This window comes from Cucurbita pepo, chromosome 3 (assembly GCF_057944985.1).
Source record: "Cucurbita pepo subsp. pepo isolate OVF chromosome 3, ASM5794498v1, whole genome shotgun sequence".
Classification (NCBI taxonomy): Eukaryota; Viridiplantae; Streptophyta; class Magnoliopsida; order Cucurbitales; family Cucurbitaceae; genus Cucurbita; species Cucurbita pepo.
Window position 1 is genome coordinate 4,183,196 of NC_141800.1, and position 25,849 is coordinate 4,209,044.

Genomic DNA, 25,849 nt, shown 5'->3' on the forward strand with positions numbered 1-25,849 from the left:
CTCTGCCCCTATCGTACTCCAGCTTGGTAGTTTCAACTTCCTGTCCAGGGTTGAGCCCTGGGATTTGATGGCAGACGCTTTACGCCCAATCATTCCCGATAACGCTTGTATCATGTGTATTACCGTGCACTATTTAATATTTATTAAAGAGACATTTAATATATTTAATAAAAAAAAAAACAAAATGTTAATGAAGGTTAAATATTCGATAATTCATTCTTACCTTAACAAAAATAAAAAATGATCTCCATCCCTTCACGTCCATTTCAGAGCCTCTTATCCATTCTTATCCGTTCTATCATGGCCGGAAGCAATGAAGAAAAAAAATCCATTGAATTTTAGAGGAAATCACATGAATTTCGAACTGGTAGTCAATAGATTTATCCATACGTGGTGAAATTGGGAATGGGTAGTCATCATAACGTGTGGACGGCGGCGAATCCATTGAATGTGAAGAAGTTGCTGACCCCGTAGGCCCTCATTCCATCCATTCATTTTCATTCCCATTGTTTGTCCGATTGTGTTGGCTTTCACGGCGCCATAGATTTTGTTTGTGGTTCCAATTTCTTCCCTTGCATTTGCTTCCCCTTTGTCCCTCACTACAAATTTTGCAGCTGTTCATCTCCCTTTTCTATTGTCTAATCTGTTTTGGTCCTTCGGACAGGTTAGTTTTGCAGTTTGCTCGTTCAGATGCTCCTAGCTCTACTTTTCTTTGATCGGGTTTTCTCTAATCGTGTTTTAAGCTTTGAACTCCTGAGATTGTGTTATTACTCATCACTCTACCTTGATCTTTATATTTGCTGTCTTGATGAATGTAAACTTCATTTTCGTTGGTGCTTATAGCTTGATTTTGATTCTTTTCTTATTTCAATTAAGCTTGGTATGGAAATTAGTGTTATTGTTTGGATTATTGAATTTTGATGCTGTAATTTCAACTTATTAACTTCCATACAATTATGATCTGTTACCTGAGAGAACAAATTTCCCAAGTGGGGATCAAGCGTTGTGATTTGCAGATTTCTTTGAATGTGATTAATTTTCCTCGATCAGTTGGAATCATAAGGAGTTACTATTTGATTTGTGGGAACTGCCAATGTAGGTTTTAGTAATGGTTTAGATCATATTCTTGGAGGAAATATGAAGAGTTCCTTTTGAAGAGCCGAGGAGAAAATTGTTGGAAGTGCCTCAGCAAGGCAAGTGCTAACCTTTCCAAATGAGAAACCTGAAGAGAGTGTTAGCCCCATCCCTAAAATTAGGTCTTTTGCTAAGTGTGAATAGCCGATAAAGTATTGAAATGTGTATCCATTGACTTCCAGCGCTAGGAAATTGGTATGTCTTTGTTTCACAAGGAAACGTAACTTTTGACTGAAACTGTGGAAAGTTACTTCTGAGAAAACAAATGACCTCCCTTTATCTTTCTCTCTGAGGATCATAACATTTGTGCCTATTTTAATTTGAAGCATAACCCAAAAAAATGGAGTTTGTAGTTCTATGATCAAGCTCCAATCGAAAAGGGCTAGATATGTGAACATATGCAGTGCAACCAAAATGTATGCGACAAGTTGGAAAAAATGGTTTTAATACATTCAAGGGAGTTATAAAGTTCAAAACCTTACTAGTTATTGTATTTATCAAATAAGTAGCCACGAGTAAAGCCTCTCCCATAACTACTTAGAACATGCATAGAAAACATTATAGCACGTGCAACCTCAAACAAATGCCTATTTTTTCGTTTGGCAATTCCATTTTATTAAGAAGCATGTTGACATGCAGATGGTGAAAAGTACCTTTATTTTTTAAAAAATCACTTTGGATATGCATTGAAATATCTAGTTCCATTGTTAGAGTGTAAAATGTTGATTATGATATGAAATTAAGCTTCAATTATATCATTAAATTGTTCAAAAAATATCTATCACCTCAAATTGTTACCTAGTATCTACAGATTTATTTAGATTTGTTGTTACCAGTATCTAGAGATTTATGCATATTTATTGCTACCTAATATCTAGGATTTAGTTAGCTTTTATGTATTCTTTATGTATTATAAAAGTCACATGTACCTCTCTTGAAATTAATATGAAAAGCAAGCAAGATAGTTACACTTGCAATATATGGGATAGAAAACAAACATTATATTAATAAGAAAACGAGCTCAAAAGAGGATGAAATATCTTCTTATATGAAGACAAAGTATGAAATTTCAAGAAATTTTATCTAGAGTACAAAGTGGCGAAAGAAATCAAAATTGAGTATTTCCCAACTCTGTGTACTTATCTGTTTGAGAAGGGGTTCAATGACAGAAAAGATTATGTGGCAGTCTCGTTTTCTTGATATAAATTTTTTTGGAGAGGTGAAGAAGTGTTGTGAGGAGCTTTGGGAGTCACATAGATTTAACTTCTCTATGGGCATCTACTGATTGGGCTTTCTACAGTTATCAGCGTGGCATCATGTCTTTTGGAGACATCAAAATATTTGCCAACACATTCTTTGCGTCAAAGAAGAACTAATATTGAAGAAATAGAAAAGACTACCTCTTTTTGCAACAAATGACAAGTATTTTACTTTCCTTTCTGAAAAGAAGACCCAAGAAAAACCTGATTTTATAGCCTTGAGATTTTCCGATTCTAATCGTAGTTTAGTGGTTAATTTGAACAATCTAAACAACTGTTGAACTATTTCTCACTTTAAGAGTATGTCAGATGCTTTTAGTGTGGTACATAAACCATTGCTGATGGGAGTACTAGGAATATTCTTTCAGAATGGAATATGTAGCATACTCGGTACATCAAGTATGATTATCTATTTTGTGGTTTGTTGTGAATAACAATGTTGTTGAACAGCAGGGTGAAAATGACTGAATTCCTGCTCTTGTGATTGTCATCTAGTCAAAACTGCCATAACACTTCATATATAAGCATCCTTTCAATATGAAGGATGTATATTTAATTTTTGTGCTCTTGTTTAATTTAAAATGTATCTGTTAGTTTTATTTGTGTATTTTATGTAGAGATCAATATAGAATCTATGAAATATCTTTTTGTGCCAATCTGGCTGTGAGTTATCCTAAGATCACGTTCCTTGCTAGGTTCATTCCTTTTTCTCATTGATCCTTCCATGGCATTAACTGCAATCAAGGTTTCGAGCAGCCCAGTAGTGACCAGTAAGGCAACTTTATCTAATTCTTATGGAGTTCTTTCTTCTTTATCCAAGTCAGAACGTGAAAAATTAAATCCATCAAGCTGTTGAGTTGACATTGGGGAGCTCCATGGATGTCTCTTGCAGCAAAAGTCAAAGTTTCTAGTCATGGGCGGCGGAACTCATATGGAAAACCTTTGTGCTTTACCCTGTCACGCAAACCTGCAGTGTTATGCTCCTCAACAGGGACTCATCATACAGATACTAAAGAATGTGCTATGCCTTCTGATAATCCTGCAGGTTTAAGATGGTAAGATGATGCTGACAATCATTAGTGAATTTTCTGACATGTTTGATTCTAAAAGTTTACTGATCTAATGTTGTCTCTATAGTTTACTATGCCTACGTAATTGGTTGAGATGAATTGTACGTTTTCATTTCCCTTTGTAAGAGAAAAGCATCAAGTTATTTTAAAGAATGTTCTACCAAATTATATATAAGAACTCAAGGGTAGTCAAGTCACCTTCTTAAGTGCAGTGTTATGTTGTTGGGCTTTCCCATGGAGAAACTACAGATATTCTATTCGTGTTACCTTGCTATAATGAATATACTGAGGAATATATCTAAGTTCACTTATATGCACGCACACATACACTCACCTGGGGAATAATATCAAGGACAACATAAGGAATATGAGCTTTTTACCCCCTTCCTATTCTTAGGGAAGGCAGCTTTCTTCCTTTTTATTCAGGAAAACTATTATTTCAAATGTCTTCCTTTTCCTTTCTCTACTTCTGCCTATTATACTTATAAATGCTTCATTATTTCTATAATCTAAAATATGTAAGTTATTTAATTTTAGACTTCATATAGCACATTCAATCAATTTGTTGCTGACCATTTCGCAATCATTATGAAGTCTTGTATGATTTTGAATTTTGTTAAGATCAGGGAAATCACATAATCAGCGATAGTTGTCGAAGAACACAAACTATTATTCTTAGTGATATTTTGAGCTCACATAATAAGATTATTTATATCCCTCATCAGTGCCCAAACAGGAGATGATAAAGATAAGCAGCCGACCGTGCCTAGAAGGACCATTAAGTACAACCCTGGAATAGCTGAAGCCTGTCGGTTTGCGTACAATGATGCAAAATTTGTAAATGAAAGGGCTCGCAATGATATTGTATTGCTTTCTCGGTAATATCCATGTTTCAGAATCATTTTCTTTCGTGGTCGTAATGATGTCTATCTAACTACTTCAATGAAGATTGTCAGTATTAGTAGTTAGTATTCACTCTTACCTGTGCTTTAGATGCATATGATCGATTCAAATGTAAACATAGAGACATTTTGGATTATTTGATATAGAGAAAAAACGAATTACCCTGGTTATCATGATAAAATGAATTTGTTCCATTTGAATTTTAGAAGAACATATTCAGGAAAAGTTGTGTTCAAAACTTCTATCAAAGTTATACCATTATTAGGTTCATGGATAGCTGCTCACACGCTCTTATGATATATGCTTGAAAGTGGATATGTCTGTGTTGGTTATGATGCATGTAAATGTTAGATTTTTCATCCACTTTGAACTTATTTACATATTTTCCTACTATTATCAGTGGCATAATGAGACTGGATGCACGTGCACGTCAAGATGTTGCTGTTCTTGGATCTAAGTTTCTTAAGCTTGATGGTATCCCTTTCCTTATGATGCAGTTTTTTTCCTACATCGTGCGCCTGCATATCTTGTCCTTTGGTACTCAAAAAACCTGGAGGACTATATTTTCATGCATGTTCTAACTCATCTTTGCTAGTTTTTTGCCTCCAAGAATTTTGGGTTTGGCTTGTCTGCTACTTGTTCAGTCTATGTTTGCCCTCAACATGGATTCTTCCAACTGGTCAATCCAAATCCAGAAGTGGTTTTCTTTTGGTCCCATCTTCTTTATGATTTTCTTAATTTATTTTTCCCTTTTCATGTCATCCACCAGTAACATTCAAACTTTTGAAATATGAGCTTCCTTTTTCTGTTTATTTCCTGCATTTTATTTTCATATTTGCATATGTTTTCGTCACTAATAATTTTATAACATAACTTGTAAACTCCTATATTTTTGTTGTTTAGCTCGAGCTAGAGAGGATACAGAAACAATTGACCGTAATGTGAAGAAAAAAGCTGAGCGACTGCGACGCATTGCTACAGTAAGCTTAAATTGATAATTTTGAATCTTATATGGATAGAATATTAAATCCATTAATATTTATTGAACTTCTATTCTCTTCCAGGCTTTGAGAGAAAAGGCTCAATCTAGTCTGAAAAGTGCTGCAGATGAGCATTGGAGTGATGGAGCCTTAGAGGTACCTTATTGTATCCCGATATTCTTGATTTTAGTTACTCTTGATGCATGCATTTATGATGCAACTGAGGCATGCTCCTCGAAAAAATTGAAAACCATGCTCCTCGAAAAAACAATCCCAAAATGACCCGACGAAGACAACTCGTCCGGCTAAAAATGGCTAATGTCCTTAGTTGCTCTCCTGCAAAGGATGCAACTGAGGACCCATCAACCTAGACAAAGTCCTTGAAAAACTGTCCAAAGTTTAATTCTTCTGTGGAGGACTTGTCAAGAAAAGAACTTCACTTCACTTGGTAATTTTAACCTTCCAAAGTAAAAATAAATAAATAAATTAATTAAATATATATATATATATATATATATATATATATATATATATATATATATATATATAGCTGCAGGAAAAACCTTTGGAAGTAGATATCCCCTTTCTCAAGATGAACAAAAGAACCCTCAACCAGGACAAAATGCTAACAATGTTTGTTGTTTCCCTGTCAGACAAAGAAGGACAAAACTCTAAATTGAGCTAAAGATATGTGAGATCTCACATCGGTTGGGGAGGGGAACGAAACATTTCTTATAAGGGTGTGGAAACTTCTCCCTAGCATACGCGTTTTAATACTCTGAGGGGAAGTCTAGAAGGAAAAATCTAAAGAGAACAATATCTGCTAGCGGTGAGTTTATTCTTTGAGCAAGAAGAACTGAAGCCACCGAGTGATTCCTTATAGAGGAAAGATGGTATAAATAAGGTAGAAAGGAGCAAAGGGGTTTGTCTCCCAACCATATATCTACCCAAAAATAGGTATCCCTCCCATGACTCATCTCATACTATATAAACAAAGAAAAATAAGGAAACCCAACGGAGGTAGCTTTCCCCGAATTTTTGGAAGTGCCTTTGAAGGTCCCATCCAAAGACCATCATGAGCATGGGGGCATACTTATTTGCAATGACCCTTTGCCATAAAGAATTGGGCTTATGGATAAAACGCCATAACTACTTGGCTAACAATTCCTCATTTCGAAAACTTAACCCCCCAAGGTGTGTAGGCTTAGACATCTTCTTCAACTCCACTAAATGAGACCCATTCCTTCATCGAACTCTTTCCATAAGAAATCTCCCGAAAGCTTCTCCGAAGTCTTACTAACTGACACAAGGATGCTAAACAAGGATTGAACGTAGGTCGGAATCTACCCCTTTAGAGAAAAAACAAGGTCCCGAAAAGGAAAACTATGATGGTTGCGACCTAAATAAGAACTACAAAAGGAACCTACCTCCCTCCTCATTAATGCTGCCCACCTATTCATCTTGATTGAATCACAGTTGATATCCAGAATCAAATTCTTTCCTCTATTGATCTCCAAACCAGAAATAGACTCAAAAAATGACTGAAAACAATTTAGATTCACAAAAACCTCTCCTTCCTACCTGAACAATTCCGAGTTGGGTGATTAAATCATTTGATGGAGTAGAGACTGCAGCGAGAGTTATTTTGGTGGGAATTTGAAGACCGGCTTAGAAATTTGTGGGTCGGTATTGGGAGGATGTCGAGTCAGTTGGGGTTTACGACGGAATTTATTTGGTGGGTTTGAACAGTACTACCATCTTGTGGAGCAAAGCAGTTTCTCTCTTTTTTTTTTTTTTTTTCCTTTTTGGTTGTCTTTTGTATGGGTGTAGTTTCATGCATAGCTCTGACTGCTGCTTCACAATTTTCAGGCTGATTTGCGCATGGCTGATTTCCGTGCTAAACAGCGGGCAATGGAAGATGCCATGACGGCTTTAGAGGTAAATCATATGTACACAGTGTTCGTTTCTTTTCTTGGGGGTGGAGAGCCGTAAATGATTTTGACTAATTTCCCTAAACTTCTAGTCATTTGAAGTAGCTTTTTTGTTATCCTTTTCGATTTAATTTTTGCTTCCAAGAAAGATTTAACCTTTTTATGTACTCTTTTGTTGCAGTTTGTCAAAAATATACATGATATGATGGTGAGAAAGATGTACAAATTGTAAGTTCTTCTTTTACTTGAGAATCTCTCCATTTGCTCCTCTTCTCTCTCTATTTCCCTATAGGAGCCAGGAGAGATTGTATTTGATAGCTAATTAAACTTTTGACATTCATTTGCAGTCCTCTGTCTAACGAACCCGGGTTTCCAATTGCCAATGGCGTGATGGGCCGTATAAAACTAGAAAAAAACGGCAAGAGTCTCGATTTCTTAACCGGTGAACTATCAACTGATCGCATTTCTGCTATTCAGGTATTTTTTGTCTATGGCCATCAATAATTGTTCTTCATTTCACAGTTTGTATCCATAACTACAATATTCTCCATCAAATGGATGTATAGGAAATCTATTGGAGCATGGCCTCTGCCCTCTCTCAAGCTGATGGAATTGATTATACTGATCCAGATGAGGTCTGAATTTCTCGACTGTCAAGTTGACAATGACAAAGGTTTCGATTTGCTCATTAGTTATTCCTTTCTTTCGTAGCTCGAGCTGTTGATTAGAACTCTCATGGATCTTGATGCAATGGATGGCAAAAGCAGCGTATCGCTACTTGCAGAATGTTCGAGCTCTCCAGACGAAAATACTAGGTATGCTGATTTTGATTCCTGATGGACGCTTGTAATATAGCTTGCTTAGAATTAGAGTGTGTTCTTGGAGATACTGGAAATTTTAAGCCTGTGTTATTTTTCCTATTATTGCTTCAATGGGGTAATAAGTTGATCTTTGCTGTTGTTTTGGTAATCAAGACAAGCACTGGCCAATGCTCTGGCAGCAGCCCCATCCATGTGGACTCTTGGAAATGCAGGCATGGGAGCTTTGCAGGTAACTGCTCTCTCTCTTGTGGGGTCTCGTTCGTTCACTTGCTCTCGCTCATGCGGGTCTAGTTCATTCATTTGCTCTCGCTCATGCGGGTCTCGTTCGTTCACTTGCTCTCGCCCATGCGGGTCTAGTTCATTCACTTGCTCTCGCCCATGTGGGTCTCGTTCGTTCACTTGCTCTCACCCTCATGCGGGTCTCGTTCGTTCACTTGCTCTCGCTCATGCAGTTGAAAGCCTATTTTATTAATCTTTCTACAAAAGGGGAAGTCTTTTAAGCTAGATTCCAAAGAGCTAATCAAACCGAACTAGCATCATTCTCAGCCTCTGATGGCTGCATGTTTATTATTGATTTTGCAGAGACTTGCGGAAGATAGTAACCCAGCAATAGCTTCTGCAGCATCCAAAGCCATCAAGGAGCTGAAGAAACAGTGGGAAATAGAAGAAGGAGACAGCTGGAGCTTTACAGTGAACCAAAAGACCACCATGGAAGCCAATGAAGCTAATGACGATGATGACGACGACGACGACGATGATGCAGATCGATTGTGAGAGATCTTATTAGAACCAAAATCTTCACTTGTAGATAGCTTAATTTAAGAGCATAGGATAAAAAAGAATTGGAGGCTGCTGTAAAGGAAACTGTCATTTTATCTCATGGGATTTTTCTTACAAATATAAGGCAACAGCCCTCTTTTTCTTCATCTTTTTTACCTTTTTCACTCTACAGAAACACCAAACTGCCTTAAAACATAGATCATTTATTATTTACTTAAAATGTAATGATTTTATCTAAAGTAAAAGCTATTTATGTGGATAAAGTCAATCATTGAATGCATATATCAGTGGATCATTAATTACTTCTGCATTGTGATCTTTGATCAATAATAATAGTAGAAATTAATTGTATACTTGGACAGTTAGTATAATAAGACGGTTATAAATGGTATCAGAGTCAAACACCGAACGATGTGCAAACGAAGAGGTTGGGCCTCGAAGTGAGTAGACACAAGGCAATGTGTCAATAAGGACGCTAGGCTCTAAAAAAGGAAGGATTGGAGGGTCGTCAGTAAGGACGCTAGGCTCCAAAAAGGGAGGATTGGAGGGTCGCACATCGATTGAAGGACGCTGGGCTCCAAAAGAGAGAGGATTGGAGTGTCAGCAAAGACGTGGGAACTTGAAGGGAGGTGGACTGTGAGATCCCACGGTTAGAGAGGAGAACAAAACATTCTTTGTACAAAACATTCTTTGTAATAGTGTGTAGACCTCTCACTAAACAAATACACTTTTTACAAAACAGTGTAGACCTCTCACTAAACAAATACATTTTAAAAAGGGATAGCCCAAAAATTAACCGTAAACTTTATTTACATCAATACCTTCTGGTCAGCCATTAATTAATTATGCATATAAGAACAATACCTTCTGGTCAACCATTAATTAATTATGCATATAAGAACGGTCAATAACTAATTAGACATGAAATATAGTCAATTACTTTAATGTTGTTTCTTAATCAGATGTCTGTGTCTGTCTTTCTCTGTAATTTGTCTGTCTTTCTCTGTAATTTGTCTTTGTTTGGTCCCATGCTGCAGAACAGTAATGGATGATCCTCACAAGTCAGAACAGAAGCAAGCACTACTGAATCTGAAACACAGACCCTTCAAAATCCCCAATATAAATGGAATCCCATCCATCTTTGCCTCCATTCTTAAAAAACAATAACACTAATTTGGATTAAAATACCTTTTTAAGTTTTTAATTGTTTTGAACTTTAAAAAAAAAAAAAAATTAATTAATTGTTATTATGGATCAAAGTTTAAATTGTTGTTTGTGTTAGACCAAAAATGTTTATCAACACTTCATCACCTCTCTTTTACATTGTCTCTCTCTCGTTTGCTTCATCTCCAGCTATTCTTTCCTATTTTCCCACTTTTTTGCCTCTCTTCTTAAAGATCATCTAATTCCCTTTCAATCGAGATATATTGGCTATAGAAAAAAAATTTAAATGTTTGAACAATATTGTAGGTTAACATATGCGAGTTAATATGTTTGAGTTTTATAGACAAATCGAGAGTTATATCATAATTTTGAAGACAATCAATGAGAGAAAAAAGAACATAAACATGTGTATTATCAAATTTGTAACGTTGAAAATTTTGTCGATGCCTTTTGCAATTTAAAATTCTTACATTTATCGTGAATGGACTCTAACTCTAATAGAACGGCCAATTAAAGGGAGAGAACTAAGTTACTTACGTGACGACATCATTAACTCCTCCAAGACCAAGACGCGTTTGAAAAACGAGCAAGCATTTGGCATGCTCCTTTTATAAACACCAACCATTCAATACACCCATCATAGCAGTGGGCCAAATGGCCTATCGACTCACTGATTAGCCTATATAGAGTTCAAATTCTATTCAATCCTTCAAAATCTTTCCCTATGGTTCTATGAATCCCCAATCCATCTATTCAAAGTACATCCAGTGACAAACAGAAATGGATAAGCCTAAAGGGGACACCTTTTAAAAGTACAAGAATGTTTTTCTTTCTTTAGAAGTGTTATCTTAACATTCATCGTTAGTAAATATTGTCGTTTTTGGACGTTTCCTTTCGAACTTCCTCTCAAGATTTTGAAACACGACTATTAGGGAGATGTTTCCACACCCTTATAAAAATGTTTCGTTCCCCTCTTCAATCAATGTGGGATCTAATAATTCATCCCCCTTCAAGGCTCAATATCTTCGCTGACACTCGTTTCTCTCTTCATTCAATGTAGGATCTCACAATCCACCCCTTTTCAAGACTCATTCTTCACTCTAATCATTGGATCTCACGCAACCAATCCAACCTGGTAGGAATTTTCCTTGTCTCTTCCCATATTGACTTTTAGAGCCTTGTAATTCTATATTCACACTCGTCTAATCCCTACAAGTCAACTGCTTAACCTTACCATATTTGGGCATGATGTAACATCTCTTGCTATAGTGACACTTGTGTATGTGTTCATATGGGGTTTCACAAAGGAAGAACAACCAGTCTGATGAGTCATGTTTGAAGAAATAAAGATGTTTTAAGGATTGAAACACTGAACAAATTATGATTAGCACAGGTCAATGTTCACTTTGTAAATTAGAAAGCAACAGAGACTCACAAACCACTACACATTTTACATGAATTACACCCACACCCACATCAAACTAAAACTAACACTACAACTACAACTCCCCACACAGCAACAAAGAGAGAGATAGATACGAGTGAGATAGAGAAAGAGTCAAGATACTACCAATTAACACTGCACTGCAACAATCTATTGTTGAACGCTAACTTCTGTCAATGGACCCTTCACCTTGGGAGGTCGACCTCTGGGCCTCCCACTCGGTACTGGAGGAGCTGGCGGGGTTGCTGGCCGAGGGAATTTCCTTGGTCGTCCTCTCGGTTTTCCAGTCCCAGAAGATACCTTCATCTGCACTGGCTTTGGTGGTTTGGGAGGTTTTGGAGGCGCATTCGGGTCCTTAGGCGGGCGGCCTCTTGGCTTCGGCGGGGATAAAACAGAACCAGGCGGCAGAGGCACCTTCAGTTTCGGAGGCCTGCCACGTCCCCGCCGGGGAGGTGCCGTGGGATCCCTCTTCATGTAGTTGTTCTTCCAGAACACAAGTTCCCCACTGGCTTTCATCATGTTCAAATGGTGCGTTAGCAAAGATGAATGCCCAGTTGGTAAGTTCCCATATGTTGATTCAATGTACTTCGATATGGTGGATTTGTTTGAACCATTATCACTATTCAATGCCTCAATAGCCCTAAATATCATCTGCAACATTTAAAACGCCCCTCGTTCAAAAATGGTGTTTCAATTCAACCTTTTCCTTTCATTTTCATGATCCACTTTTATCAGCTTCAATGATTTGCAAATCTAATTTTAAACTTGATAGCCAAATCAATCAGGATTCTTCTTTCTCAGCATTTCAAGAGAATTCAAATCGAAGCACATTTCAAATGAACTTGTTTCCAGCAAATTCAGTTAATGGCATTAATCTCAAATCTCTTCTAATTCAAACAAAATTCAAACCTCAAAACCATTTCATTAAGGATGATGGAACTGAAGAATCATTCAAAATAAGATCAGAAACAAATCATCGAAGAAACTGCAGTCAACCAGAAGCACATTCATCTCATCTCTAACAAGAGCTAAAGAAATGAAAAATCTCCGATGAATAATCAACGTTTCATGTTTTTTCCGAAAAACAAACGCTCAGATTAGAGAAGAAAATGCAAGAAAACACAAGGAAACACAAGGAAACACAAGGAAACAAGGATTTTCTCCTGTTAACAACAAAATTCAGTAAACAAGACAGAAAATCAGAAGAAACCCTAATTCAAGAACAGATTAACACACAAATCCATAATAGATTCAACAAATTAGAGGTAGTGAGACGAAGAGGAGCAAAAAATTAAGAGAGAAAAAACAGAACATATCATCATTTTTGGTTGATGGATATCAGAAATTGCGGGAAATAGAGAGGAAAACGAATGTACCTCAGGGTAAGGAGGAAGTGATGGAGGTTTATTAACCTCTTCGGCCGCCATTGAAGATTGAAACAGAAGCCTTAATTTCTGTGAAGCCAACAGAGAAAGAAGGTGAAGAGTCACTCCGAAAGCAGCTAGAGATAGAGAGAGAGGAACCTACTACTGCTGTTCGAACGAAATTTTGCTCTGTAACTGTTTGATTTGAGCACAGATTTGCAAAAAGGAAACAATAAAAAAATATATATATATATTAAAAAAATTATTTTGAGTAATTTCTTCCCCTTTATTTTATTTTTTTTGTTTTGCAATTTTGATGTGAATCGTGAACAGCTGGAATCTTCTAGTGGATGATGATCGGACGGTCTGTATTTGTCGATCGAAGTTCTGCACGGATTGATGACGTGGTACGACCTTCCTTGAAAACGCAGGTAGTGAAGTTACGATTTTGCCCCTCTTTATCTGGCTTTTCCAAGCTTTGTGAGAACGACGGACAAGCCCCTCGCAAGTGGCAACTGCAACAAACAAAGATTTTTGGAATTGACCACTTAAATGTCTTTTCCTTTTATTTTTAGATTACAAGTTTATCCTAATTTTTTTTTTTTTATTATTTTTTATTTCTATTTAATTTCTAATTTTCTTATAATTTATAAATCAAGTTACAGAACCAAATATCAATCTGTGACGAGGAAAAAACGAAATCAAACACAACTAACTAATGTCCCAAATCGACACTCCTTTGTGATAGTGCAGTTTCCGAGCATCTTCTCAACTAGACCGGTACCTAAAAAAAAGAAAGGAGAAAGGGGTTGCAAATTTTTTATTTTTTAAAATGTTCGATTTTAGTCCACCCGCATAAATAACATTGCAGCTAAAACATTTATGTTTTTTTTTTTTCTCGAGTAATAGTTTAATCTCAACCTAATCTATACTCGTTAGATTTAAAATTTTTAGTCTCTTAATATCAAATAAATTATTTTAATAAGTGAAAATTGTCTTTAAAACTAATAATAGATATCTAGATCACTGGGTTATGTTTGTGTTAGCATTTTTAGCTATACATGCAACTCTAAATCAATAATTATAAAATGACGAGCCTCTAAAGACAAAGGATGTCCGATGTGTAATACAAACATTTGGAGCCTACGAAACTAATAGTGGTGAGCACGAGTTCTTTTAGTATATTTTGTTATGAGCAAAACACGTTTAACTATAAAGTTTTTATGATCGAATCACAAAAAGAGAAGGTATATCTCATTAGTATATGTACTGATTTTCAACTCTTTTTAGTCCTTCTATTCTCAGGATGGCTCTTATTCAAATGTGGTCTCGGTTCATGAGTATACCCTTCCTTTACTCGGATGTCATATGCTCACTAGCTTCTGCATTGGTTCGTCATCGAACCACATCTTACTCGGGGAGGTATCACTTTGTTACAAAGTTAAGCGTGATTAGTTTTGAGCAATCACGTGTTGAATAATCTCTTAAAATGCTGGAGAGATTCGTGTTGCTATGTAGGAGACAATTTTGGTTTAAGACAAATAAATAACATAATTATATAGTTTAAATATTAAAACGGAAGAAATAATATATAAAAAGAAATATGTTAAAGAAAAGAAATCAAAATGACAAAAAGGGCAGTGTTATTTGAAGGTCTGAGGAAGGGTAATTTAGGTATTTCATTCGCAGGTAAATCTATATAAAAGATTATATTTCAGGAAAATCAGGAAAACTAGGTCAAATTTCAATTAATTTAAAACAGAAAAATAGACCATTTTTTGTTTACAAAAACGCAATTGTAAAATCCAAGGGAAGAACAAAAGGTTTATTGAAGAAAATATCGTCTTCTTAGTCCCGAAGGAAAGTGTCTCTCAGGCCGCCGCCGCAGCCGCCGCCTCTTGCCAGAAGAATCTCAGTTTCTTTCTAAAACGCCCTATAAATCCTACACGCACGGTGTCGCCTTCCGACGTCATCTCCTCAGAATCCTCTATTTGACCTTGTTGAAATTCTTATCTCTTCGCTCTCTCTCGCTCTCTCGTAAGTCCTTCGACTGTTTTTAGGTATTATTTTTCTGGTAAATTGTATTAATCTCTTTATGTTTTTATAAAATTTGGTTATTATGTGGATTTTTTTTATGCTGATATACTGTTTGGTTAGGTGTCAATCGGACTTTTCGATGGAGATTTTTTGTTTTTGAGAATGTTCGATGCGATCGGGATTATCTCTTTTGTGATGTTTATAAGAGAGTGATTGATATTTTGTGCTTATAGATCTTTAAAGCGTTGTAGAAGTTGCAATCGAGCGAGGATGTTTGGTTTTTGCATAATGAATTCTTGTTTCATGCGTAAATATTTCATTAATAACAATTTTCCATGTGCCTTTTGACTCTATTTCCAGTTTTAGTTGCATTTTTATACATATATTTTCACGATAACAAATGTTGGTGAATGTAGATATTGTTTTAACTCTTGGATGGTTATTTTCTTTCTTCTCATGCTATATTTCCTGCTTTTGGGTTTTAGATCTGAAATCTGAAGTTAATTGGACTGTCTTGAATTTGTCTCTATTATAATCTCATCGATTTTGGAAGTACATATGTTGTACATGGGCGTACTGGAGTTTGTAATCATTGACTGGCATTTCTAGTTTCTAAAATTTTTATTTTTTTTAACAATATGTCTACGACGATATGTTTTGTTTGTATAATTTCCGAAGTTTTAACATCGGAAAATTGGAGAACAATCTTAAACAAAACATAAGAAACGATGATTACATAAATAGTCCATCAAATCATCATTATGGTCCACGTAACAGAACCTCAAAGCTCATGATGGAGTTTAGTTGGAAAATCAACAGACCTACAGACTAGAATCGGATGTTTATGCATTCCATTTTTACCTTTACTAGTGTTATGAAGCACATTTGCAGTTCTATTTGCATTTCTATGTAAGGCTACCTTCTTCTAGTCCGATCCATGTGTTAAGTTAAATACATAAAAATCTAGAACGTATCTTTTGGTGGGTAGGTTATGTTAAACCTCAACTTTGAGTTGGTACGGCAAATTGTTTTAGAAATATCTGCTTTGGCACTTCACAGTCTTGGTTGGGCTTTAGTGGGGAGTTTGTGTCTTGTTGAGGATGGATGTTGAGTTGGATGAGCAGGTCATTTTCAACTAATAGTGAATACATGTTACAGTTGATACATTGAATGAAGTATTGATTTGTCAAGTTTCATGCAAGTATCATAATGATTAATGTTTATCGTACCTTTCTGCAGGACTTCTTTTCTGTAGTTCTTCGAAATCTGTTTCCTCTTATCAGACCAGATGGCTACTCCTTTGGATATGTCTCTAGAGGATGTGATAAAGAAGAATAACCGTGAGAAGCTTAGAGCACGAGGTAGGGCTCGTCGTGGGCGTGGTGCAGGTGGGTCTTATAATGGGGGAAGAGCAGTAGTGATAGGGTCAGTTCGTAGAGGTCCGCTTGGCATAAATGCAAGGCCATCTGCTTTCTCAATTAGCAAGGCAAGCTTCAAACTGTGATGTTTAATGCATATGCTTGAGAACCTGATATTCCTTGAAATACATGCTCATGAGGATCTCAAATAACACTATAGTAACTCTAACAGAAGAGGATCAGTAAAATTGTTGTTCTATGGAGAATCTCATCGTGGGTCACCCTCTGATCCGATTCGTCTCCTGGTGTATTTGTACCATTATCTTTGCAAATATTGAATACGTGTGGGTTATCTGGGTTATTTTCAAAGGACTTTCAAGAGTGGAGAATTATATTCTTGTCAATTTATAAGCTGATATGTGTTTTCTCCGTCTGGATTCTTATCTGCATGCTTTCATCAGCCCCCACGCAGAATGAAGAATGTTCAGTGGCAGCATGATTTATTTGAAGACAGTCTTAGAGCTTCAGGGATTTCTGGAATTGAAATTGGCACAAAGTTGTACGTTTCTAACTTGGATTATGGGGTGACCAAAGAAGATATAAGGGTACAACTCAAGCCATATATATTTGACTAAAGATGCTTTCTCTTCATTTTTTGATTAATACTCTCTTGGAACCTGACGGTGAACTCAGGAGTTGTTCTCTGAGATTGGAGACCTGAAAAGATTTGCAATTCATTATGACAAAAATGGCCGTCCAAGTGTAAGTTCCACCAGTTTTTTTCGTAAAAATATGCAGTAATGTGTTGCCGTATAGCTTTCTCTGGAATTGAGTATTAACATTGTTTTGGTAGTCATAACTGTGTGACCATGAAATCAATATTTGCTTTTGGTGGATTCGACTTTGTCTATGTGCAAAATTCATCTTTACTTTGGAAGCTAGATAGTGCTGAAAAAAGCTATTACAAGGAACTTTTTACTAGAATACATGTAACAAATGCCGAGAAGTTAAAATTAATGAATAAGTTGTATATTGCATGTTTTTTATATATCAAATTCAAATTTTCTTTGTTTATCATTGTTATTCGTATTTTGTTTCTCTTAAGTTGGCAGGACATCTATAGCACATATGATAATCATTCTTCTGTTCTAAATGCTTTTGTAATAGTTAGCTCCCTTATCAAGCTTTAGTTGGCTGATAAACTTTCCATTGTTTATTTAAGGGCTCAGCAGAGGTGGTATATACTCGCAGAAGTGATGCATTTGCTGCTCTAAAGCGCTACAACAATGTGTTACTGGATGGGAAGCCAATGAAGATTGAAATGCTTGGTGATAATGCTGACACGCCAGTTTCTGCACGCATAAATGTTACTGGAGTGAATGGAAGAAGCAGGAGAACCGTTGTTCTAACGTATGGAGTATCTTTCTCTCTTCCTTTTTGCCCCTTTTCTTATTTAATTTTAGTATCTTCATAACTAATTATTGTTTCCTGTGAATAGAAATTTGTACTTACTCACAGATAGGTCTTCTTTTTATAATCTATTTCATCAATCAGTGATATGGTTCTTTTTCCTATTTGCAAAAAAACGTATTCATTTTTTATCAGACTGGCCTTTGATAAATTTTATAGTAGTAGTCTATTAATGATTTATTATCTGTGATATAGACGTTCCCTTGTCCTTGGCTGCTGTGTCGGAAACTTCCCCCTCTCTCTTACGTGCTCTCCTTTGATAATCGCGTTCTTAAAATGATTAATGAAAAGATGGCAAAATCTGCTTCAAATGTAGAGTAAAATTAATATTTGTTGGGTATATGCAGGTCTGAATCTGGTCGTACTGGTAGCTCCAACGCGGTCAACCCTTTTCCTGGGTAAGTTCTAACTCGAGATTGTATTGGGCATGAAATTTTTACATTCAATAGTGGAGAACCTGTTCTTTTATTATTATAATTGCATTCTGAGATTGTTTTACTGCTCGGTAGCTGGATTAATTTTGGAAGTCATTTGTTCTTGGTATTTAGTCTTATCTCTGATTTTTATAGGGCCTTTACAATTGAGAGTTTGATCTTTTCTATCTGTTTGGAAGTCAGGCCAATGAAAATTTTCTTTTTTCCCCAATAAAAATATTCACTTAGAAATAAACAGGTTTCGGGAATTAAAAAAAAAAAAAAGAGGATGCCAGATGTTAGTGATAATAGTGCAATGCTTGTGTGTTTGTGTGTGTTTTTCTTAATGTTTATAAACCAACTGTTTATATATGCCTCTATTTTAATGAATTATATTTGAAAATTAATAGGCAGAAAAATGAAATGAAAACACAAAAACAAAATAAGATTTTTCTTCTAGTTTTTATAAGCTTAAATTGTTTAATTTGTCCTTAAGCTTTCAAAAGTCTTTTTGATTAGTCTCTAAACTACTTTCAATTTGTGTTTAATAGATCTCCTAAATTTAAGAAGTGTTTAATAAGAAGTGTTTAATAAGTTCTTAAACTTTCAATTGTGTGTTTAATAAGTTCTTAAACTTTCAATTGTGTCTAATAGGTTGTTGACCTATGACACAAATGAAAATTTAGGGTTCAATTAGACATGTAATTCAAATTTATATCTAATAGAACATACAACCTTTCTGAACTTTCTAAAGAGGCACTTATTAAATACAATGGAAAGTTCTTTAGAAACTAGAGATTAAAAAACAAATGGTTATTAAGTAGGATGTTAGTTGCTAAAATAATAGGAAAGAGTTCTATTATAATAGTTCGCAAAATAAATTTCTAATAAATGTTTTTCTAGATGTGGTCATGAGTGCGTTTTGCTTCATAGTTGTAAACAAGTTTATTATGCATGGAGGAGTGAACAGTAAGAAGAAATGTAGGTTGGAAGTCAAAGAAATTAGTTACTGTAGGTTATATTTGATCACTTTGAAATTATTCACTTGAGGTATCTAAGGGTTGTTGGTTTAATTCTCAACACTTGTTATATATGATGTAATATGTATTTATTTATTTACTTATTTTTTAAATAGATATGCATGGTGCTCAGCCTCAGCTACTAAGTTCTTAAAAAAATGCACGTCATGAGTTGGAAATAAAGTACTTGCTTAAATCGGTAGGACAACTTGTTTCTATTGCTGTCTGGTTTTATTGGAGTTTTTGGGTTTTGTATAGTCCAAGCCATCGTGGAGGGCTGAGGAGTGGTCGCGGTCGTGGTCGTGGGCGAGGGGGCTGGAGCCGTGGTCTAGGAGGTGGAGGAGGCCGTGGTTTAGGAGGTGGAGGCCGTGGCCGAGGGCGTGGTAGTGGTAGTGGTCGTGGCCGTGGCCAAGGAAGAAAGAAACCTGTGGAGAAGTCCTCCGCTGAACTCGACAAGGAGCTTGAAAACTACCATGCTGAAGCCATGCAAACCTGACCTGATTAACCACTTGTGTTAGCTGTAAGATAGAAGAATGTATGTCACACTCTCGTGGGGTGTGTGCTTATTTCGTTATCATTAGTTATTTCCATGCTTACTTTTTGCTCTTCAGTAGTAGACTAGATTGTATTTTTCCTCTTTAATGGAAGAGATGATGCTGTTTGACCCTTCCTTATCAAAACCTCTACCTCTTCGGTTGATCATGAACAAACTGAGCTTGGGGTTCATCGATCTCTCAAATAGGTAAATTGCTTTATGTATAAAGGAGATTTCGAGTTTAGTTGTTGCTATACATTGTTGAGAATGAGAGTATCTTTTATTTTAGGGACCTATTGTTCAGATCCTTAGTCCTCTGATTTGATTTGATTTGATTTCTTAATCTTGGTATCAGATTTTCATTTCTTTTCTTGGAAAAGCATACTCAATTCAAATGCAACTGTGATAATTGCTCCAGTAGAGTACACAGAAGAAAGAACAAAAAGAATCCACAATCAAACCAAAAGAATCCACAACATCAACCACAATTGAATGAATGTTCTTGACACAAGAGGACATCACTTCCTTTCTCTTCTCATCTGTGTAATTGTTATTTACGCTTTAGGCAATCTGCCCAATTGTAAATCATGACTATTTTACATTGTAAAAAGGCTCACAAACACGAACAAGATGTATCCTATCCTTACACTCAAAATAACAGATGGGATATCTAATCTCAAAATCATTTAAACCATGAATGGAGTGGTGATGTTATTGAGATGGAGGGGGAGCTTCATCTGCTCTTGCTGTTGCTGTTGCTACTTCTTTTCTAAGACGAAGATCTCCTGATTCGCTTCGATGAAATAGCGTTTCAACCACTTCGTCCCAGTTCGTCCTGCCAGAAGCGGGTTTTGTCTTTGTCGAGGATTCTCCACTTTGGCTTGGAGGAGGCTGTTGTGTTTCGTCGTCTTGATGAGAAGCCTCCTCGTCCTCGTCCTCGTCCTCGTCCTCCATCGAGTTCACGGCGTGAGGAACTTTCAGACTAACGGCTCTTTCCAAAGCATCTTTGTGCTCTTTCTCAAGGGTCTGCTTCCTCTCAAATCTCTGTACTTTGGGTGCTGTTGTGGCTGTACTACCACCACTTTCTTTCATTAACTGAGTGTGAAATACTTGGTTAAATTATGTAAAAGTACTTGCAAAGTATCACAGCAATTACAAATCTTAAACAAATGCAAAATAACGCCTCAGACGAACTTAATGAAGATATCATACACGATATACAGGTACCTAATTATGCCGTGCAAGTTCGATAGAGTATACATTTCTTTCGGCTGACATCAATAATTAAGTTTCATGGTTTAAACTTTGAGATGGAAGTGGAGAAGGAACTCATATCGATATGATTTGGTTTTCACTGGAAAAGGGACTAAAGAGTCTCTCTATAACCGTCCAAATTCACCACTAGCAGATATTGTACTCTATGGGCTGTCCCTTTCGGGTTTTCCCTCAAAGTTTTTAAAATACGTCTATTAGGAAGAGGTTTCCACACCCTTGTAAAGAATGCTTCGTTCTCCTCCCCAACCAATATGGGATCTCACACTCTCAATGAAGCTAGTAGTCACCTTCAAGGGCATACGAAAGAGGGTCAAGCGGGTAGTATCGCTAAGCTTTGGCGATATTATACGTCGCCAATAAAGCCAACATTTGCTGATGCTCAGACATGGTCAGAGCTCAAATGCTTATAAAAGGCTTCAAGATGAGAATAGATAAGATAAAAGATTGCTCTCCCATAGCCCCCTACTATTCTTGGACATACAATGGGTAAGCAATATATGACAGAATAGATACTCAAAAGGATGCACACTATCTTTTCCCCTACACAATATTTTCGCACAATTACGAGATTGCTAGTAAAAAAACACTCGTTCCTCCTTTCGTACACCTCGAATCCGAGAGAGAGAGGATAACCCATAAGATTTTCGAGAACATAAACGAGAAACACTCGAGTCATTGATTAAGAAATGTAAAGAGATTATACTTACTTCCAAGGCCTTCCCTGCTTCTTTCTCTATCCATATTATACCATGATCAGACGTAGCATGACACGACAAGACGATATGTTCGAATCTTCCATCAACGGGAATAGCTGTTCTAACTTCAGGAGGAAACCTCCCACATCTGGGAAGCAAGAAGTGAAAGTATAAGTACAAATAAAAGAACAAACCACTCCACCAAACAAAATCCTTATATCAGCTGAAAATCAGCTGAATTTGTAGTGTAAAGACCAAACACTGTCTTGTTTTGTGACATAAAACATAGCTACAAAGTACAACAACTTAATTTATGAAGATGGCTGCAGTTGAACTCAAGAAAATGACCAAAAAAGTAAAGAAATCTTCAACCAACATGAATAAGGGAGAAAGAACAATATGAATGATCTATACCTACAAAATTTCCTTTCGACGATATGATACATTCTTCCGGGCGCATACAGTCGTCTTTGATCCCGCAGTTTTCGACTCTCGGGTATGAAGGTATCCCTCAGGCAAACCAGGAACAATAGGCAAGGCAAACTGTCCAAAGTATCAAGGCCTGGTTTAAGAGATATTAATAGGAATTTTATTGCAATAGTTCTAAGATTGTGTGTCATAGATCCAAAATTTCAGCTCAAAAGTGATACATACCAAAAGATTGACTTAAATATATCTTCCAAAGGTGTGGCTGTTCTTGGCAAGAAATCATCCTGAATAAGAACAATCAAGCCATGTTTACAAGAACATTAAGTTTTCTTTGATAACTAAAGATTACATACAAACAGAACGGAATTGAATAGCAACAAGCTTTAGATTGAACTCAAAAGGTCACAGAATTCTTAATCAAAGCCAAGCTGGAAGAGAATTGTATCAAAATCATTATAGAACAAGCAACAAATCAAATGGGTATCAGTAGAATTCATCCATTACCTGCAAGATGACAGAATTAATGACATCTGCATATTTCACAGCCAAATTAAGCGACATACACCTTGCCGGCGCCACCGCATAGCACCGGACTTTACTTCTCGGAATTCCCCCTAACCGATCACGATGGTTCACAACAATCACAGTCAACAACGCCGCCACACCAGACCCCAAGGAATGACCTGCAAATACCATATTGTAATCCGATCCATTCTCAACCCAAAGGCGTTTAAGCGTTTCAGATTCCTGATTCAACAGCCAAATCGCGGATTTCAAAAGACCATGATGAACAAACCCACCATCAAACATTTGCATCCCTAATCGATTATCCAACAACAGCTTGTAATCACTCTCTTTCACAAGATTAAGACCCCGAATCGCAAGAACAATCTCGCGATGTTCGTGGTCGATATAGATTATGTAAGGCGGAGCCCGACCATTGGTTTGCTCATAAGTAACGCGCTTGATCAGCCAATCGGGGTTGGGGCGGTATCCTCCAGGAGGGAGGAATTGAGGGTTATTGAGATCGGATTCGTAAACGGCGAGGATTAAACGGCAGACTCGTGGGACTGATTCGAAGTCATCGCAAGTGGCCGGTGGCCAAGTGGCGCTGTCGTAAGAGCCGATGTAAGTGCATCGCTTCCAAGCCCATCTCAAGCAACCCAACACCACAACGCACTCGATTCCGCAGGAGAACGACATTTTTGGAGAGAAATGGAATGTGGGTTTTGGTCGAATCGAAAATGGGTATTGCAGAAACAAAGAAATTTAGGGGGAAATGATGATCTGAACTTAGAGACAAAGCAAAATGGATTTGGGTTCAGTTTAGTGGAAGCTTTGGAATGAGTTCGTCGTCTTCTTCGTCTGATTCTTCTTCTTCCAATCTGTTTCCGTCCTTTGCTTTGCTGTTGGTTTTGTTTACTGTAATTACAGAAAGATCCGTCGGGTCCTTTTTTCTTTATTCTTTCTCAAGTTATCTAAGATTTTTAATACTGAAATATGTACAGAAAAAAATGGATTTTTTTTTTTTTTTTTTTTTTTTTTTTTTTTTTTTCAGTTCCAGAAAAAGAAAGAATGAAGAAGAAAGGAATTGATCTGTGTTTTTGTTTTTGTAAATCTATTTATTTATGAAAGAAGGGGTTTTTTTTAGTTAAAAAAAGGAAGGGAATTGAATTATGTGTTTTTTTTAATATTTATGGTGTGATATCATATGAAATTTTTAATATTTATATTAACGCCCATGTTCTTGGGAGACTGATATTTGAATCATATTATTTAAATTTTAACTTCAACGTGCATAATTTAGTTATATAGGATCGAGTCAAAGAAGAGATGCGTTCTAGAAATGTCCATGGGATGAGGCAGAGACTTTAGCTATGTAGGACCGAGTAAAAGAGGAAGGATGGACTCTAGAGATGTTCACGAGTAGGGTAGAGACGGAGAAACCTTCTCTATTCCTGTTCTCGTCTCCTATTTTAATCATGTCCTCAAAATTCTTTATTTATTTTCTAATTTTTTTTTCACTATATATATATATATATAACTTGTCGCAATCGCACTTTTGATGACAATGAACTTGTGATTGTGCAGCACTCACTTCCCAGCAATAAGTAAGTTAAACCAATTCGTTCTTGCGTTGCCTACAGCCAAGCGACGTATGCTCGAACCTTTAGTCCCGATTCAAGAAGAAAGTCTTAGAAAACGGGGACAAAGAGATTTCGAAAGAGAGTTTTAAAAGATTGAAATTCGTGTTATATGTCATGTAAGCAAAAAGGCAATAACAACGACTTACAACATATAACTATTGGGTAAGGAGAAGTTAACAACTATACATATATATTTCGTTTCAATTTTTTTTAATGTATATTATTTAAGTATAATCTCTATGGACGATTGAAAAAAGTCGTTAATAGGCTGTATGAGATTTTAGTACAAGGATTAAGAAATAATTGTTTTACGGTTGTTTGTGCCGTTTTATCTACATATTATGTGTAGAGATTGTTATGGGGTCACCGAGAACTTGTCTAGACAAGGAAAAGGGGACCGCATGAGTACGAACAATTGATAGGCACGTGGTCACTCCTTCCATGATTATGATTCTTGTACTATATAGAGATTGCTAGACAGTGACCAACTAATCTCTAGTAGTGAATTGTTTCGATTGATAGGGTAGCTATAAGGTCACGCCTTACATGTTATAATATACATACACGATCACTCCTTGCACGTATATGATGTGATCTATACAATATGAGGTCAATGAATCAACAAATAATCAACAAATAATCAATCAATATTCAATCTACCCCCTGGGCCCAATTGCCTAAGTGAGCTATCCTGTGGCACATACGTGTGTCACAGCGTGTGCAAGCGTGTCGAGACGAGTGTCTCGGGCGACTTCCTTTGAAATGGGTTTTTCAAGGACAGTATCGGGCGACACGGGTGTGCTGGTATTGCGCCCCAGCCCGCATGTTGGAAGTTGCTACATACACCTGCTATCCGGTACAGTATCCGTAAATGACATGGCATGGGCACAGGAGGGCCAATGCCTCGATAGAACCCAGATGGATGGATGTTCGGGAAGTTCCGATGAGATGAACGACACACGAGCCCGTTCTCGAAGGCATGACCGAGTGAGTTATGATGGCCAACGACACTCTGAGACTCGGGATGACGTCAAGACATATGGGCCATGTCTATGGAGATTGAGATGACTGAGAGAACTTGGCCCTGAACAGAGGCAAGGTCGAGCCGAATGACTTGGCCTAGTGTAAAGGCAAGTCGGATGTGTCGCAAAGGATTGAACGGGAGTGAATGATTTCGAAGGGAACAACAAAATTTTAATGGGACAATTTAAAAATATTATACTCTTTATTTATTTTTTCCCAATTGGTTGTGAGAGGGAGTACAGTAAGCATAAAAGTTTATGAGATAAAAAAGATATTAAAAAAAGAAAAAGAAATATTCTGCTTTTCCTTTTAGTTGTTCTTTGGAATAAAAAATATAGTGGTTTGTGTCGTCTACAAGAAAAGTACTTTATTCTCAATAAATAAATAAATAAAACAATAATTAATTTATTTAATTTTTAATACAATAAATAGAATACGAGATTATTAAAAAAAAAAAAAAAACGTTTTCAAATTATAAACACGCACGTGAATTATTAAAATTTGGAACTACCCGTTCCATCCATATACTAAAAGTTCGGTTCACAGATATTTTTTAGACAATTGTAATTTTTAAGATATTGTCAGTCGTCCCGTTACG

The 25,849-nt window shown here is 36.5% G+C and overlaps 4 protein-coding genes across 8 annotated transcripts; 2 read left to right on the forward strand and 2 right to left on the reverse strand.

Annotated features, from left to right (window-relative positions):
* The first annotated feature begins 263 nt into the window (after positions 1-263).
* Positions 264-9,024, forward strand: LOC111790816 (senescence-associated family protein). Of its 4 annotated transcripts, XM_023671882.2 has the most exons (14): positions 264-664; positions 3,089-3,163; positions 3,286-3,448; positions 4,189-4,341; positions 4,767-4,840; positions 5,270-5,346; positions 5,431-5,502; positions 7,216-7,284; positions 7,459-7,505; positions 7,625-7,754; positions 7,844-7,912; positions 7,989-8,092; positions 8,252-8,327; positions 8,681-9,024. In XM_023671882.2, the coding sequence occupies exons 2-14, from the start codon at positions 3,118-3,120 to the stop codon at positions 8,870-8,872; spliced, it is 1,272 nt and encodes a 423-aa protein (XP_023527650.2). In that variant the 5' UTR covers positions 264-664; positions 3,089-3,117; the 3' UTR covers positions 8,873-9,024. The 4 variants fall into 4 exon arrangements, with proteins under 4 accessions (XP_023527650.2, XP_023527652.2, XP_023527651.2 ...); XM_023671884.2 differs by lacking the exon at positions 3,089-3,163 and having other exon boundaries at positions 3,214-3,448; XM_023671883.2 differs by lacking the exon at positions 3,089-3,163 and having other exon boundaries at positions 3,218-3,448.
* A 2,352-nt stretch (positions 9,025-11,376) lies between these two features.
* On the reverse strand, positions 11,377-13,069 carry LOC111789856 (HMG-Y-related protein A). Its single transcript, XM_023670567.2, has 2 exons — positions 12,863-13,069; positions 11,377-12,137 (listed from the first exon to the last, which is right to left on the reverse strand). Exons 1-2 carry the CDS (start codon positions 12,911-12,913, stop codon positions 11,637-11,639), a joined length of 552 nt encoding a protein of 183 aa, XP_023526335.1. The 5' UTR covers positions 12,914-13,069; the 3' UTR covers positions 11,377-11,636.
* A 1,579-nt stretch (positions 13,070-14,648) lies between these two features.
* On the forward strand, positions 14,649-19,970 carry LOC111790458 (THO complex subunit 4D). Of its 2 annotated transcripts, none has more exons than XM_087122332.1 (7): positions 14,649-14,910; positions 16,127-16,373; positions 16,707-16,850; positions 16,939-17,007; positions 17,468-17,655; positions 18,063-18,113; positions 19,406-19,970. In XM_087122332.1, exons 2-7 carry the CDS (start codon positions 16,176-16,178, stop codon positions 19,641-19,643), a joined length of 888 nt encoding a protein of 295 aa, XP_086978458.1. In that variant the 5' UTR covers positions 14,649-14,910; positions 16,127-16,175; the 3' UTR covers positions 19,644-19,970. The 2 variants fall into 2 exon arrangements, with proteins under 2 accessions (XP_086978458.1, XP_023527122.1); XM_023671354.2 differs by having other exon boundaries at positions 14,649-14,887.
* A 148-nt stretch (positions 19,971-20,118) lies between these two features.
* LOC111790457 (alpha/beta-Hydrolases superfamily protein) lies at positions 20,119-23,556 on the reverse strand. Its single transcript, XM_023671353.2, has 5 exons — positions 22,586-23,556; positions 22,307-22,365; positions 22,067-22,195; positions 21,665-21,800; positions 20,119-20,777 (listed from the first exon to the last, which is right to left on the reverse strand). The coding sequence occupies exons 1-5, from the start codon at positions 23,282-23,284 to the stop codon at positions 20,394-20,396; spliced, it is 1,407 nt and encodes a 468-aa protein (XP_023527121.2). The 5' UTR covers positions 23,285-23,556; the 3' UTR covers positions 20,119-20,393.
* Positions 23,557-25,849: the final 2,293 nt, after the last annotated feature.

Coding starts and splice junctions, on each gene's coding strand:
- LOC111790816 (XM_023671882.2), top strand. CDS start 3,118: ATGGCATTAACTGCAATCAAGGTTTCGAGCAGCCCAGTAGTGACCA. Junction 7,755..7,843: donor ATCGCATTTCTGCTATTCAG/GTATTTTTTGTC, acceptor ATGGATGTATAG/GAAATCTATTGGAGCATGGC. Junction 8,093..8,251: donor TCTCCAGACGAAAATACTAG/GTATGCTGATTT, acceptor TTGGTAATCAAG/ACAAGCACTGGCCAATGCTC.
- LOC111789856 (XM_023670567.2), bottom strand. CDS start 12,913: ATGGCGGCCGAAGAGGTTAATAAACCTCCATCACTTCCTCCTTACCCT. Junction 12,138..12,862: donor CACTTCCTCCTTACCCTGAG/GTACATTCGTTT, acceptor TAAATGTTGCAG/ATGATATTTAGGGCTATTGA.
- LOC111790458 (XM_087122332.1), top strand. CDS start 16,176: ATGGCTACTCCTTTGGATATGTCTCTAGAGGATGTGATAAAGAAGAAT. Junction 16,851..16,938: donor TGACCAAAGAAGATATAAGG/GTACAACTCAAG, acceptor CGGTGAACTCAG/GAGTTGTTCTCTGAGATTGG. Junction 18,114..19,405: donor GCGGTCAACCCTTTTCCTGG/GTAAGTTCTAAC, acceptor GGTTTTGTATAG/TCCAAGCCATCGTGGAGGGC.
- LOC111790457 (XM_023671353.2), bottom strand. CDS start 23,284: ATGTCGTTCTCCTGCGGAATCGAGTGCGTTGTGGTGTTGGGTTGCTTG. Junction 22,196..22,306: donor ATATTTAAGTCAATCTTTTG/GTATGTATCACT, acceptor TACTTTGGACAG/TTTGCCTTGCCTATTGTTCC. Junction 21,801..22,066: donor GTCGAAAGGAAATTTTGTAG/GTATAGATCATT, acceptor CTTGCTTCCCAG/ATGTGGGAGGTTTCCTCCTG.